General features: G+C 43.9%; 1 protein-coding gene across 21 annotated transcripts in view; it reads left to right on the top strand.

Moving 5' to 3' along the window:
• Positions 1-16,902, top strand: part of LOC306964092 (NACHT, LRR and PYD domains-containing protein 12-like) — a 188,364-nt gene that overhangs the window by 131,793 nt on the left and 39,669 nt on the right. For 12 of the 21 annotated variants that reach the window (XM_079557962.1, XM_079557956.1, XM_079557966.1 and 9 more), the window contains 3 exons: positions 12,272-12,448; positions 14,297-14,473; positions 16,450-16,626. The exons of 1 other annotated variant lie outside the window; for it this stretch is intronic. In XM_079557962.1, coding sequence (XP_079414088.1) covers positions 12,272-12,448; positions 14,297-14,473; positions 16,450-16,626 — 531 coding nt within the window. Of the gene's footprint in view, positions 1-501; positions 616-1,031; positions 1,217-1,337; positions 3,097-3,219; positions 3,394-12,271; positions 12,449-14,296; positions 14,474-16,449; positions 16,627-16,902 lie in introns of all 21 variants that reach the window. 8 more of the 21 variants (XM_079557961.1, XM_079557960.1, XM_079557964.1 and 5 more) reach the window with 7 other exon arrangements.

The raw sequence follows: 16,902 nt of genomic DNA, 5'->3' as shown, positions 1-16,902 counted from the left end.
AGACAGTTAACTGAACTCACTAAAAACTGTCTCATGAGTTTTATGGATCCTTTTAGATAAAACATTGGTCTGATCTGAATCACTTCCTTTAAACTGAAACTAGTGAAGAACATGTTTAATTTGTTTTTACTCAGTTAATTGATTTCATTGAAAATGTATAGAGGAGATTGATGGCATTGCACATTACATTTTATATGTATCTCCATAGTCCTGATGAACTATCATTTTACAAAGAGACAAATGAACTAGAACATTTTTGTAACAGTTCATTTCATGTTTAAACTTTAAATGTAATTCTTCATGTTCTCAGATGGTTCTGTGTTTAAGATAAGATAAGACAGGGCTCTATTAATCTCACAATGCAGAAATACACTGAAATAACACTGAACTGTTTGCATTTTGTTTTACAAAAATCCTGAACGGGCGACTGCAAACACACTCCAGTCCTAAAGTCATTTTATTCATTTGTTTCAAATGTTTTGACACAAACCTGTGTTTCAGAGCTGAGAGTCAGAGACGGAGAGCAGAGTTCAGCTGTGAGTCTCTGAAGAGCGACAGCTCAAAGGGCTTGATTATAAAGTTCACTCCTGAAGCTGGATCTGATCAGACTCTGCTGTGAGTGACTCTAATATCATTCACTTTACCTTTAGGACATAAAGAATTTGCTCTGGTGCCTCGGTTATTTCAAACTCTGAATGTTAAGAGCAATAGTGGCCTGTACTGTTACTGTAGTGTTACCCTTAGCTTTTACCAGTAACATAAAATAAAGACACAGGTGCGTTGGTTGACAATCAGGAGGACAACAGTTCCCATTTAACCATATTTCATTTGTTTTAGTTTAGGTTTTCTTTGACTTTAAATGATGCTGTTGTTTTCATTAGGGATGAACTATAATGTGAAATTAGACAGAAACTGATGACCGATCATTTTCACACATTATAAACATTATTCTTATTGATGACAGAGATTTAAAGACTTACACATGAAGATCCAGTGAGTGAATGTGTGTGACTGAGTGTGAGTCTCCACAGAGAGAGTCCTGGTCCGGCCCCATTGTCCTGTTGTCTCTGTGGGAGCGTCCTGAGTGATCCAGTCTCCTCCAGCTGTGGACACTGGCCCTGCAGACACTGTTTGTCTTCCACCTGGGACCAGAGCAGTTCAACACAGTCCTGTCCTCAGTGTGGACCAGGACTGAGCCTCCACAGCACTTTACAGAGTGAGACCTGTTCACACCAACACTGGACATGGAACACTTATTTGTTTCTCTCTGTATATGTTGAACCATCTTCAGGTCCAGGACTTTGAGCTTCATTCTAACTGTGTAATGGTGTGTGCAGGTTCCTATAAGAGCGTTCTGGAGCAGAGGTGTGAGAGTGTGTCTGAAGGAGCTGAAACAGGAGCTACAACTTCTCTGAACAGGATCTACACTGAGCTGTACATCACAGAGGGCCTCAGTGAAGAGGTCAGTACCCAACATGAGGAGAGGCAGATGGAGACTCTCTCCAAGAAGACTGTTCATGACACTCCAATCAGGTGCCAGGACATCTTTAAAGCCTTACCCTCCGAGCACAAAGCCATCAGAGTGGTGCTGACCTGCGGCGTGGCTGGAGTGGGGAAGACCTTCTCAGTTGTGAAGTTCTCTCTGGACTGGGCCCAGGGCTCAGAGAACCAGGAGCTGGACCTGGTGGTGCCACTGTCCTTCAGAGAGCTGAACCTGGTCAGAGAGCAGCGCTACAGTCTGCTGACGCTGATACATGTGTTCCACCCATCACTAAAGGAGCTCTCAGCTCAGACTCTGGCCCACAGTAAAGTCCTGTTCATCTGTGACGGCCTCGATGAGAGCAGGCTGTCTCTGGACTTCAGCCGTGAGCTCATCTCTGAGGTCACACAGGAGTCAAAGGTCAGCCAGCTGCTGGTCAACCTCATCAGAGGCTCTCTGCTTCCTTCTGCCCTTATATGGATCACCTCCCGACCTGCAGCAGCCAATCAGATCCCTGCGCGCTGTGTGCACAGGTTCACAGAGGTCAGGGGCTTCATCACTGACCAACAGAAGGAGCAGTACTTCAGGAAGAGGTTCACAGACTCAGAGCAGTGTGACAGAGTGCTCTCCCACATCAGGACGTCCCGCAGCCTCCACAACATGAGTCAGATCCCAGTCTTCTGCTGGATCACAGCCACCGTCCTGGACCACATGTTGAGAAGCAAGAAGAAGAGACCCCTGCCCCAGACCCTCAGCGACATGTACGCACACTTCCTGTTAGTGCAGACGCAGAGGAAGAGGAAGTACAGCCAGGAGAGCAGCGGCCCAGAGCTGACTCCGGCCGACTGTGAGCTCCTCCTGAAGCTGGGGAGACTGGCCTTTGAACAACTGCAGAGAGGAAACATCATGTTCTACCAAGAAGACCTGCAGCAGGTGGGTCTGGACCTGAGCGAGGCCTCAGTCTACTCCGGACTCTGTACAGAGATCTTCAAACGAGAGAGTGTCGTCTTCAACAAATCAGTCTACAGCTTCATCCACCTGAGCGTCCAGGAGTTTCTGGCAGCTGTTTACCACATTCATACATTTAACTGTGAGAATGAAACTATGAAGAACAAGAATGTTCTCCAGAGGGTTAAGGACTTGACCAAAGGTAACGCAGCATTGCAGGAGTTCCTCATAAAAAACCTCCAAGAATCTTTCCTCAGTCCAAACGGCCGCCTGGATCTGTTTGTGCGCTTCCTCCACGGCCTCACTCTGGAGTCCAACCAGAGGCTTCTGGGAGCTCTGCTGGGTTCATCACAGATCGACTCAAAAACAAGACTAAGACTCATCAACAACCTGAAGGAGATGAACACAAAGGACATATCTCCAGACAGAAGCATCAACATCTTCCACTGTCTGACTGAGTTAAACGACCACTCGCTCCATCAGCAGATCCAGGACTTCCTGAAGTCAGACGGATCAGAGAAACTGTCTGAGTCCCAGTGCTCAGCTCTGGCCTACATGCTGCAGATGTCAGAGGACGTCCTGGAGGAGCTGGACCTAAAGAAGTATAATGCATCAGAGGAAGGACGACTGAGACTGGTCCCAGCCGTGAGGAACTGCAGAACGGCTGTGTAAGTCCAGATGGAACATTAAAGCTGTAACGTGGACCATATTGTTCTGATTATAAAAGTGTCACTGGCCTCACAGGCAGCAGCTCTGCTTTGTTTAATGACTTTTAAATATTTATTTTACAGATTTTCTCTTTGTAAACTCTCAAAGGTTCATCTTGAAGTGGTGGCGTCGGCTCTGAAGTCCAGTCCTTCTCACCTGAGACATTTAGACCTGAGTTTTAACTCAGTGGTGAACTCTGAAATGAAGGTGTTGTGTGACGGACTCCAGAGTCCAAACTGTCGACTGGAGACTCTGAAGTAAGTCCCTCTCTTTGCTCTAATACTATTGTTTACTCACTTTCACCTGGCTCAGTCTGACCATTTCAGTGCTTCAATTGCCTTCACAACCACAGCTGTATTCATAAAAAAAAAAATCCCAAATGTTGTCGTTATTTGGTTCATAAAACATTCTTTGAAAACAACAAATAAACCTCCTCCCCGTGGTTTGAACCTGCTCACCCTGTAGTTTCGAGCTCTACAAACATGTTCTGAAATGCATCTACTTCACAGTTCATATTCAGTCTTCTCTCAAACGTTAAAGCTCCTCGACCTGTTTCCAAAGTGCTCTGTGAATCCACTCATGATTAGAAGAAAGGCTTGAACTTTTGTTTGATTTGACCTTTATTTATCCAGGATTAAACTCACTGAGATTAAAAATCTCTTTTTCCAGAGTGTCCAGGCCAAGATGCAGAGGAACAACTTCACACACAAGTTACATTTGTTCAAAAATAATCAAACATTGAATCTTTAACCCTTAATCACACCCGAGCACATTTTTCTGCTTTTGGACTTTTATTGTTTCCGAAACTCCTACATTTTTTAAGCCAATTGAGTGACATTTTCCCAGAGGCTGTATTTTTTGGTGATTTAAAATAATTTTATTTGGATTTTTAGCCCAATGTAAAAACTCATGAAAACAAACTCGCGTTAAGAAGCTTCAACACAAAAATGTGAATGAAATATTCATATTTTTTCAAATTTTTATTTTTATTTTTTTTATTTGGAGGTTGACCCAATGGGCGCTGGCTGCTCTGCTTTATGACCACGACACTGGGGGCCGCCATTGCTGTAGTACCTCCATATAGCCACTAGGCCCCATTGATAAGCATTGGAGTTTAGACACCTTAAAAACAACTTTAACGCCTGGTTTCAATTGTTTCAACACTAGACTAGGCTAGATATTCCTCCTGTGATAACGCTGGGTTAGTCACAATATATGAAACCAGGCTGGTTTTTGTAATGTGAATTTTTGAAATCTCGTATTTAATGAGGGTCGGACTGTTAGCATTGGAGCAGCGCGAGCTACACGTCACGCAAGGGCCGAGTCTACGGTGAAGATCCCGCCCTTATGTCCTTTTTAGGAACATGCTTCGTCAGAGCTGGGGAGGGGGAGTCTGTAAATCCTCCATGAATTCCCCCACGAGCGTGGTTATTATGGTAAACGGGGAGGAGTGAGCAGAAGACGTCCATTATTTTTACAGTCTATGGGTTGACCTCTCCTCTTGTCATATATATAAAATAATCTTACTTTTTAAAGATTTGACCCCTTTCATTGGCAACTTTCTGTCTCCAAGTCACTCACATGTGTTGCTGTCGTGGCCTTTGATTTACATAGACTTACATTGTAATCACCATTTTTCAAAACGCTTCTATAAAACAGATTCAAAATGTCATTTCAAACTTCTGCAAACTTCTATTTTCTGAACCTTGAGGCTTCAAACTGACGCCCTAACATATTTTTATCACCATGAGGTCATTTTGACCTAGTTTGACAAGAGGAAGAAAATGCCTGTTATTTCCAATATCAGTAAACAGTAAATAACAGAAACAACTGCATTACTCCATTGTTACTGAATCTCACCCTTTATTTTGTGAGTTTATGCATCAGAGTGTAGTGGGGTAGCCTATCTTGCCCTTACATTGAGTCAATCAGATCGCGTGTGCGCACTATAAATACGGGGGGTTATGCACCTGGCATGACCTCTCTTCCCTCTGACGTCACACGCTGCTGCTGTAGTGGGACACAGCGTGAAAGTTGGTAAAGTTGCGAGTTGTTTATAGTCGTTCAGGAGGCGTCAAGCCGGCGATTTTAGGCGTCAAGCCAGCAACTAGATGTACACACAACTGTCTCGCTGGTAAGCGTGTTGACCAGTTTATATTCATGCAGACTATAGGCTCACTAGCCCTTATGCTACGATGCTATTGTGTTTTTAGCATGCTGGCGCTCCGGCCAAGGGCTACTGCATAGCTGGACAAGTAATACGTTCGGGGTCTCAGTACGGGTCGTTTGGGGAGTGCCATGCATCGTCGCCCTGGTAGGTCAATGGCCTCATAGCTACATCTGCCCACGCATCTGTATGTGTTCTAATGTAGATTTCCCATTCTTAGGGTCCTGTCAGCGCCTGTATCGCCAGGGTCGTCCGTTTTTTTATGTTGTAGACTGTGATGTGCTGTTTAATATGGACACAGTCTGAAATGAACGTTCACGTGAAGGAAACAATGGACAATTTTAACAAAACATGTAACTAATAAAGATCCTACTTTTGTAAATGAATGCCTCTGTCCTGCCGATTTTACGAATCTGTGTTGCCTTTTTCTACATGTTAAATTTAAGTTTTAACCTGCAGTCCACTCTACTACAAGAGTGAATCTGTGGAAGAGTTTAGGAAGGAGCGAGAAGTGTTAGAGCTTTTTAAACTGGGATTTGTACAAAAGGAACATTTGCAGAGGCAAATAAAGACTGTGAGACTTGAGGAGCAGCTGTTTACACGGGGGTTTGGAGACGACCGGAGAATTACAACTATTGGTATTTGTACTGACGACAGAAAGTTGGCAATGAAAGGGTTCTAATATTTAAAAACGTTTCATTATTTTATATGTATGAAAAGAGGAGAGGTCAACCTCCAAAATAAAAGAAAAGTTTGAAAAATATTCTTCCTTCATTGAGTTTTGGCTCTAAAGTTTTGTTTGTGGAGGAATGAAGACACAACAAGCAGTTGACATGTGACTGTTATTTTAGTAGCGTCTTCATACATACACGGTAGAACACTCCCGCTTCGCAGTATGGCTGGACTGCACCATTCTAGGTTACAGAGGGGGAGCCCGTAACATCTCCCCTTTTATAGTTGTAATAAAAAACATTTCAGTACTTTGACTTCGAACGTATTTACCAGGCACAGAAAACATACAACTTTTCTCTGTCTCTCTTTTTCTTTTTTTTCTCATTATAGATCAAGTCTTTTTGGTGGCTTTACCAGCCTGCCCCTGCTGGTCCTGTATTCCCTTGTCTCTGGGGAATGGGTTGTAAATTGTTCAGCTGGCCTTTGATCATTTGTGTTTTGTTGCATATCTTTTTCCGCTCTTGCTGCATCCACGTTTGGTACCTGTCCTTCCTGTGGCTCAATGGGTCTATCCGATGTGTCCTGTTCAGCTGGTCTTAGGGCTGCTCTGTTACGCCTGTACACAGTCCCTTCAACATCCACCAAATATGACCGAGGGCCCACCTGTTGGAGGCAGACACCTCTCCTCCACCTGCCCGTCCGGTCTCCTGGCAGTGGTTGCATTCTGATTGACTGGCCAAAGTTTAGTTCAGGCAGGTCCCTGGCTGATCTATCATACCAGAGCTTAGCTCTTTGGTGCTTAGCCCTTAGCTTCTCTGACACACCTGTAACCACGCATGGCCCCAAAAGATTGTCTGCGACGGGGAGCGGACTTTTCAGCCTCCGGGCCATCAGCCTCTGCGCTGGACTGCAGTCAATGTCTTCTGTGGGGGTATTTCTCCACTGCAATATAGACAACCAGAGATCAGATCCTGCACTCAACGCTCGTTTGCACAAATTCTTAACAATTTTCACAGCGGACTCAGCTTTACCATTGGACTTGGGGTGTCTAGGTGAGGACATAACATGTTCAAAACCCCATTCTTTCGCAAATCTCCGGAATGTCTCATTGTCAAACTGGGGCCCACAATCTGTGATTACACGATCAGGTTGGCCATATCTGGCGAACTGAGATTTGCACTTGAGAACTGTGGTTTCTGCAGTGAGGTCGGAAAGCTGCTCAAATTCCCAAAAGTCTGAGTAGTGGTCCACCATTATCAAAAAGTCTTTGCCTGCTTGTCTGTATAAATCCATGCTGAGGATTTGCCATGGCCGTGTGGGAAGTGCGTGTGACATCATCGTTTCTTGCTGCTGTTTGTGTGAGTATTCATTGCACGCCGAGCACTGACTAACAAAATCTTTTATTTCACCCTGCATATTGGGCCAGTACAGAGTGTCTTTTGCTTGTCTGTAGCATGCGTCGCCCCCTATGTGGCTGACGTGAATGCGTTTCAACATTTCTGGGCGCAGTGACCTCGGGATGATTATTCTCTGACCCTTGAAAAGCACACCGTCCTGAGCACTGATTTCATCCCTGACAGACCAATACTCTCTTATGGCTGTGGGTGTGTCCTCTTTGTGCTCCGGCCACCCTTTCAGAACGACAGATTTCAACATTTGGAGACATTTGTCCTCATCTGTGTGCCCCCTGATCTGTGTTAGACGCTGGCTAGTGACATTCAAGTAGTCAGCTTGGTTTATGTGTTCAGCAGTTTCTTGCGCCCTCTGGAGGAAGCATACAGAGTGGCGGCTGTATGCCTCATTGAGTGTTTTTGCAGGAACTGTGGCTCTGCTCAGTGTGTCACTAATGTGCATGTCTGGGCCTGGTTTGTATATTACCTTCAGGTTGTAGTTCTGCAGTGTGAGGAGCATGCTCTGCAGTCGTTTGGGTGCACTCAGAAGCGGCTTGTTGAAGATAGAGATGAGCGGCTTGTGATCCGTTTCAGCTGTAATCTCTTCCCTGCCGTAGAGATAATGATGAAAACGTTGACATGCGAACACAATACTCAAGCACTCCTTCTCAATTTGTGCATAATTCTGTTCAGTCTGCGTCAGTGCTCGAGATGCAAATCCAACTGGTTGGCCCTCCTGTAAAAGGCAACAGCCGAGTCCCTTCTGGCTTGCGTCGCTTTGAACTGTAACCGGCTTAGTCACATCATAGTATTTCAGGACCGGGGCTGCTGTGGCCAGTCTTTTGATCTCCTGCACCGCTTCATCATGTTTTGGCAGCCAGTGAAACATCACGTCCTTATCAAGTAACCTCCGCAGCGGCTCACACACTTCTGATAGACGTGGCAGGAACTTTGCAAGATAGGTCACAAATCCAACAAATCTCTGCACTGCTTTGGCATCAGTCGGGTGAGGCATCTCCTGCACTGCTCCTGATCTTCTCTGGGTCTGGGAGCAGACCCTCTGCCGACAGGATATGTCCATGAAACTTGACCTCTTTGACTTTGAACAGCAGCTTCCTGAGACTAAGCCTCAATTTGATCTCGCTACATCTGTCCATCAAGGCAAGCAGCTTCTTGTCGTGATCTGCCACTGCCTCTGCCTCTGAGTCCCCACAACCGACAATCAGTATGTCGTCTGCTATCGGTTCGACACCACTGAGCCCCGACAAAAGTTCATGCTGCTTTCGTTGATAGACCTCTGGTGCAACAGATACCCCAAATGGCAGCTTTAACCAACGGTATCTGCCCCACGGTGTCCAGAACGTCATATAGCTGCTGTCTCTGTCCAATTTGCACTGTAAGAAGGCATCACGTGCATCCACAAGTGTGAAGACTCGAGCTTTTGGGAGTTTGTACAGCACGTCGTCCAGTGTGGGCATTTGGTAGTGGGAGCGCTTCAAAGCCTTATTGAGAGACTTGGGGTCAATACAGATCCTCAATTTCTCTGGCTGCCTAACAATCACCATGTTGCTGATCCATTCAGTTGGTTCAGACACTGGGGTTATGTGTCCGTCTTGCTCATGTTAGTCTAACTGGGCCTTGACAGCGCTTCTGAGAGCCACCGGGACATTTCTTGGGGAGGCTTGTACAGGAGCTATTGAGCAGTCCAGCTCGAAGTGGACATTCCCTGGAAGCGACTGGACAGGATCGGTAAAAACATCTGCATATAGGTCAAGAAGTTGCTGCTTGGTCAAAGGTGTTGTGCTGCTTTTGTCTATTTTGTTCACTTCATCTGGGATGGTGAAATGCAACAAACCTAGCTCCACACTTGATGAGCCTGACAGGAGGGGCCTTTGGTTACACTTGACAATCTCAAAGTCCAGTACATACCTCCTACCTCGTACCACACAGTCAGTTCGGAAGACACCAACAGAGTTCAGCGTTTCCCCAGAGTACAGTACTAACTTGGCTTTACTGGGAAGTAGTGGTACATTGGGTGCTAGTTTCCTCTTATCTTTAATGCTCATCACATTGCATGTAGCCCCAGAATCGAGCTGGCACCTTTGGAGTCCCCCGTTTAGCTTTAGTGTCGCAAACCACTTTTTTCCCCGTCCATGCAGCGCGCCGATGCTCTCAGCTGTGTAAATCTGGTCAGTATCTCCATCATCACTGAGTGTATCCTCAGCAGCGTTTACTCTCCGATCAGTCCGCGACTTTTTCAGGCACACCTTCGCAAAATGTTTCTGTGTGCCATATTGGCGGCACGTTTTTCCAAAAGCTGGGCAAGCATCACGTCCTCGTTTATGTGAGCCACCACAATATTTGCAGGTGATGTCGTTGCCCGTTCCCTGGACGCTGTACTGGGGCCTGTCCGGGCGCCGCATCGGCCGCTGCTGCCGCTTGTGAGTTATGTTAATGCTCTCCACGAGCCGATCAGGCGTCATCAGCTTTAACTTCATGTCCGTCATTTCAGCTTCTCTGCACATGTCTATGGCCGAACTCAGGGTAAGATCTTTCTCTCTCAGAAGACGCCGTCGCACCCCTTCATCGCTAATGCCGAGGACCAGCCGGTCCCTTATTAGCTCCTCTCTCAGTTCTCCGAACTCACAAGAAGCAGCCTTCTCTCTCAGCTTTGTGACAAATGAATCAATAGGCTCGCTTTCATCCTGCTTGCAATTCCCAAACACGTACCTTTCGAAAATCACGTTTCTTTTTGGCTTGAAATAGTTCTCTAGTGCATCCAGAATAGCTTTCACGTCTTCTTGTTGCTCTGCGGTTAGGGTCAAGTTGTGCTTATAAACGTGGCGGCATTCACTGCCCATCACTCGTCTCAGTGTGGCAGCCTGCACTTTCGCATCTTTGTCAGCTAACCCAGACGCCAAGGAGTAGTCCTCAAATTCAGTTCGAAAATTGTCCCAGTTACTTGTAATATCGCCGGTAGCTTCATTCCCTCCGGAGGCGGAATGCTCGATGCCATGTTGTCTGCTGTAAGCCGCTAGCCCACCAACACTCGCTTCCAAACTTCACCGAGTCCACGCTGCTGCTCTGCTCACTGCTGCACAACGGTTTCTCCAGGCGATGGGTGTACTAGTACTTCTGACACCATGTTTGTGGAGGAATGAAGACACAACAAGCAGTTGACGTTTGACTGTTATTTTAGTAGCGTCTTCATACATACACTGTGAGGTAGAACACTCCCGCTTCACAGTATGGCTGGACTGTACCATTCTAGGTTACAGAGGGGGAGCCCGTAACAAGTTTCAGCACATTTTAGTGTGGAAGCTCCTTAAGGTGAGTTTTTAAAGGTGAGATTAAAGGTTAAATCAAGAAAATCCACTCAGATAAAACAGCTCCATGTGAAAGACTTTGTTTCCAGATTTGTCAATAGTGATTTGAAAGTCTGAAGTGACACAAGTTGTTTGGACTGAAACTCCTTGTGTAGTTGATTCCAAGAGTGCGGTGCAGCAAACCTAAAGGCCTTTTGACCCAGTTCTGTTGGCACTCCGGGCACAGAGAGCAGGAGAAGGTCCTGAGAGCGCAGGCTGGAGCTGCTGCTGCTGCAGATCAGGAGGAACAAGTCCAACAATACATTTACAAATCAAAACATACCAATGTTTCAATCTAGCAAAGGACAAAGATGAGGAGCCCACCCGGGCCAACAAGACGCAGTGATGAGTCAGCGACCTCATGTTTGTAATAAAGCACAAAGCTCCATGATACACAGTGTCCAAGGCAGAGAGTCAGATATATAACATCACAATAGTCCAAAACAGGCACAAAAGGAACAGTCACAAGTTTCTTTCTACAAACCAGAAGCACCACTTTATTCAAAAGTAAAAACTGACTTTTAGTTTTAATCTGTGAATCTGTTTTTTAATATGAGGCTTAAAAGAGAAACAATCATCAATGAAAATCCCAGATATTTATATTGTGTTTTAGTTGGATTTGGTTTCCCTCATTTGAAATGATGGAAGGCAAGTGCTGGGAGGCTGATTTTCTGTTTGAGAACAACATGTATTTTGTCTCGTCTGCATTTCAAACTCATGTTAGATTATAAAAAACATCCTGTCATTGATTCAAAGACAATTGTAGTTATTCTGCCAAAGGCGCTGATGTTTATAAAACCGTATCATCTGTGTAGAAAATGCAAATGTGCATTTTTGACTTGATCTAAATCATTTATGTAAATAATAAATAAATCATTCTCACAATGAGATATTTGTACAAAACTGTGCAGCTCTAGTTTAGATGGAATTACTGATGAGGTCGACATTATCTGAGTGTTTTAGTTTATATCCTTTTATTTCAGGCTAAACTGTTCAAGTGAAGTCATTTTAGGAACAATTCTCTTCACGTCGCCCCATTGACAGAAAATGTGACATAAATAATAAAGACTCCCTGTCCAGTCTGATGAACGAGGCCTAACACCATGTACTTTATTGACTCTTGTGAAATGTGTCTAACAGAGAGCATCAAATAAGAAACATTCCCACATCATTAATGCTCACATTCACATTCCACTTTCAGCATTTGATCTAAAAGATGGAAAAGAGTGGAGTTTTTCATCTGTTGAGTCTGCCCTGTATCTTCTCCCTGAGAGAAGGAGATTATATTCAAATAAATACTTTTAAACTTGTCCAAACGGCTCAAATCCAGTGAAATCTGGTGAATTCACATCATTGTAACTAGTGAAGATATGGCTTTATGCAAAGTGTCTGAAAACAGAGAAAGGTTTGTCTCAGACAGAATCTGACGCTGAATGAAAACTGAAATATCAGGTCGTCAGCACAATCTCATATGAGCCTCTGTTACAATCAATACATTCCAATAGTTTCATCATCTGTTCATCATTTATTCTTTATTCAGATTGAGGGGCTGCAGTTTGTCAGAGTCCAGCTGTTCTTCTCTGGCCTCAGCTCTGAAGTCCAACCCCTCACATCTGAGATACCTGTATCTGAACGATAACCCAAACCTGAAGGACTCTGGAGTGGAACGTCTGTGTGATTTCCTGCAGAATCTGGACTGTCGACTGGAGACTCTGGGGTCAGTTCACTCTTACTGTCACACACTGGACATGTTCCACAGCTTTACCTCAGTCATGAACACAAGTCCATCCAGATAAGCACACGCTGTTGTGGATGAAGAGGAGGCTGCACCAGAGACAAAGAAAGTCTCTGTATTTATCAGACAAAACACAGAAGAGAATTTTCACATTTTGGACGTGACATTTTTCAGATTCTTTCAGAAGGATCTAATTTCCACCAGATTTATTGAGCTTTGAACCAAAAAAACATGTAACAATTCGAATTTTGACAGATTTGAGCTTTTTCAAAAACTACACAAGATATCCTTTAGCCCCTCTTATTTATTTATATATCAACAAAATAAAAGCATAACTGTGAATCTGTGTCTATGTGACCTTACGGGGGCGCAGGGGTGCATTATCTTACCAAGATGTTACCATTTAAGCCCCAAATCTCACTTTGGCTGAACTCAAATGATCCTAAATTGTCGTCAACAACGCCAGCCCAGCGTTACACTGAGCAAATAAAAGTATCCCCACGCTTAAGGCACCACAGGTTCGTATTAACTAAGGACAGAGACAGTAATACATTGGTTGATTTATTAACAAGTTTTCGTTTCTTTAACTTTAAAAGACAGTTTGTCTTTTGGTTCAGACACATCGTTCTCACAGTCCATATAGACAGGTTCACAGTTCATTGATTTACAGACAGGTATCATTTCGTGTAGTTGTCAGTCAATTGTCCAGTGCACAATGTCCATGTTACCCGTCCAACACGAGTCTGGATCACCACGAGACGCCGTGTGGTGGAGGAAGGACCAGGTGGAATTGAAACACGAGACAGAGAAAGGGAGGCTCTCCCGCCGACCAGCAGCCGAGGAGGTTACAGTATAATTAGTCTAACAGTATAAATGTACTTACATCACAACAGGGACACTAAACGTGCACATACCGGCTGTGACACATCCAGACACACACACGCGAGGGCTACAGCCGCGACGCCGACCTCGCACAGCTGAGAAGCTACAAACAGTGCTAGTGTTAACTCAGCGCACAACTGATAGTTACGAATAATAATGATCTCGCTGCCACTGACCGAGAGCACATGCTACACCGCCTGTCCCATAGTCTCCTGACTGCTATAAAAACATGTGTAAACTCCACAGAGGCAGAGCCACATGAACGTATAGGGGACATTTAGTGTGAGCTGAGGCGCTGCGTCCTGCTCACTTATTGGAGCCATAATACTGTATTTAATCTTATAAGTATCTTCCAGGTCCAGGTCGACCCACAGATTCAAGTTGATTCACGTCACTAAAGAGAAAATAGCCTTAAATCAATTTACCCAATTGGTCAAAAGTATTTTGTCTTGTGTTCATTACTGTAAATCACCAAATAAATCACATATTTGTGTTTTATACCATGATATAAATGATAGTCCATAACGCCCAGTCCTGGTAAGAATGACTTTAATTCAGAACAAAGGTTTGAACTGTCCAGATGAAACACTGTCATTTTAATCATAATCAGCAAATCAGAAACATTGTAGTTATTTTGAAGCTCAATAATCACAAACCACACTTTACAATATAGAGTCGTCCATGTTCAGCTTGTATAACAGTGTGATTTTAATGTCTATCAAAGTATCTCAACACACAGCCATTCATGCAGAAACTGGTGGAACTAAAAGTGAGTGAAACCCCTCAGTGAAAATGTCCACATTTGGGACAAAATGTCACTATTTTGTTTTTCCACCAGGATTTTCTAGCTCTATCTTAAACCTCTCGACCACAGAGTTCACCAGAGCTTCATAGAGTCAATACATTCAAATAGTTTCATCATCTGTTCATCATTTATTCTTTATTCAGATTGAGGGACTGCGGTTTGTCAAAGTCCAGCTGTTCTTTTCTGGCCTCAGCTCTGAAGTCCAACCCCTCACATCTGAGACACCTGTATCTGGAAAATAACTCAAACCTGAAGGACTCTGGAGTGAAACGTCTGTGTGATTTCCTGCATAATCTGGACTGTCGACTGGAGACTCTGAGGTCAGTTCACTCTTACTGTCACACACTGGACATGTTCCACAGCTTTACCGCAGTCATGAACACAAGTCCATCCAGATAAGCACACGCTCGAGATGTGCAGGTCGATCTGAAACCCGCGGGGCCTGTGGATTCTCTCGGGTCGGGACCTCAAAATGACAGCAAACTTCGGGTGTGGGTGGGTCGGGTCACAAAGTGCACTTCTTTTTGTCCTTATATTGTTGTCTTAGAACATACAGTGCTTTCTTATCCATAAATGCCACAGTCGACTGTGTTGAGTTGAATGTTTAGTTTCAGGGGTAAACGTGTCATTAGCATGTTATGTTTAGATGTCACCTGGACAATCGCCTCTGTATGACTTTGATCACGGCTACAAAGGCGTCACAATAGCCGTGTCCAAGCACATAATGATACGCACATGTGACGAAAGTAATGCATCAACAAGAAGAAAGGTCAAACACAGCCTCTGACTGACCTGAGGACAGTGCCAGGTAAAGCTGCTCCACTTTAGTCCAAACTCTGTTTAGTTTGACAGAAAGAGTCGTCCATGACGTGGTTGAAGTAAAAGCTCATGAGAGTTTCTGCTCCTCGTGTCCTGATAAGTCCATGAGTGATTTCAAAGGTTCCTCAGCAGCAAAACAAAGCAAAGTGCTAATTCTCCTGTAAACTGGCCGTCACGTGACGCGCTCCTGTTTGAGTGACAGCAGCTGCAGCGAGACTCATGCAGCAGTTTTTAATGTGGGCGGGTCGGGTCGGGTCGGCAAACTGAGAGGGTTTAAATTACAGCGGGTCGGGTTAGTGCGGGTCAGAAAAAAAGCCGACCCGCACATCTGTGATACACAGTGTCCAAGGCAGAGAGTCAGATATATAACATCACAATAGTCCAAAACAGGCACAAAAGGAACAGTCACAAGTTTCTTTCTCCAAACCAGAAGCACCACTTTATTCAAAAGTAAAAACTGACTTTTAGTTTTAATCTGTGAATCTGTTTTAATATGAGGCTTAAAAGAGAAACAATCATCAATTAAAATCCATTTATATTGTGTTTTATTTGGATTTGGTTTCCCTCATTTGAAATGATGGAAGGCAAGTGCTGGGAGGCTGATTTTCTGTTTGAGAACAACATATATTTTGTCTCGTCTGCATTTCAAACTCATGTTAGATTATAAAAAAACATCTTGTCATTGATTCAAAGACAATTGTAGTTATTCTGCCAAAGGCGCTGATGTTTTTAAAACCGTATCATCTGTGTAGAAAATGCAAATGTGCATTTTTGACTTGATCTAAATCATTTATGAAAATAATAAATAAATCATTCTCACAATGAGATATTTGTACAAAACTGTGCAGCTCTAGTTTAGATGGAATTACTGATGAGGTCGACATTATCTGAGTGTTTTAGTTTATATCCTTTTATTTCAGGCTAAACTGTTCAAGTGAAGTCATTTTAGGAACAATTCTCTTCACGTCGCCCCATTGACAGAAAATGTGACATAAATAATAAAGACTCCCTGTCCAGTCTGATGAACGAGGCCTAACACCATGTACTTTATTGACTCTTGTGAAATGTGTCTAACAGAGAGCATCAAATAAGAAACATTCCCACATCATTAATGCTCACATTCACATTCCACTTTCAGCATTTGATCTAAAAGATGGAAAAGAGTGGAGTTTTTCATCTGTTGAGTCTGCCCTGTATCTTCTCCCTGAGAGAAGGAGATTATATTCAAATAAATACTTTTAAACTTGTCCAAACGGCTCAAATCCAGTGAAATCTGGTGAATTCACATCATTGTAACTAGTGAAGATATGGCTTTATGCAAAGTGTCTGAAAACAGAGAAAGGTTTGTCTCAGACAGAATCTGACACTGAATGAAAACTGAAATATCAGGTCGTCAGCACAATCTCATATGAGCCTCTGTTACAATCAATACATTCAAATAGTTTCATCATCTGTTCATCATTTTTTCTTTATTCAGATTGTCCTACTGCAGTTTGTCAAAGTCCAGCTGTTCTTCTCTGGCCTCAGCTCTGAAGTCCAACCCCTCACATCTGAGACACCTGTATCTGAACGATAACCCAAACCTGAAGGACTCTGGAGTGAAACGTCTGTGTGATTTCCTGCAGAATCTGGACTGTCGACTGGAGACTCTGGGGTCAGTTCACTCTTACTGTCACACACTGGACATGTTCCACAGCTTTACCTCAGTCATGAACACAAGTCCATCCAGATAAGCACACGCTGTTGTGGATGAAGAGGAGGCTGCACCAGAGACAAAGAAAGTCTCTGTATTTATCAGACAAAACACAGAAGAGAATTTTCACATTTAGGACGTGACATTTTTCATATTCTTTCACAGGGATCTAATTCCCGCCAGGTTTATTGAGCTTTGAACCAAAAAAACAAGGAACAGAATTTTGACAGATTTGAG

The sequence above is a fragment of the Gobius niger genome, assembly GCF_951799975.1.
Source record: "Gobius niger genome assembly, chromosome: 6".
Taxonomy (NCBI): Eukaryota; Metazoa; Chordata; class Actinopteri; order Gobiiformes; family Gobiidae; genus Gobius; species Gobius niger.
The sequence above is the reverse complement of the archived record's forward strand: the minus strand, read 5'-3'. Positions and strand labels throughout refer to the sequence as shown.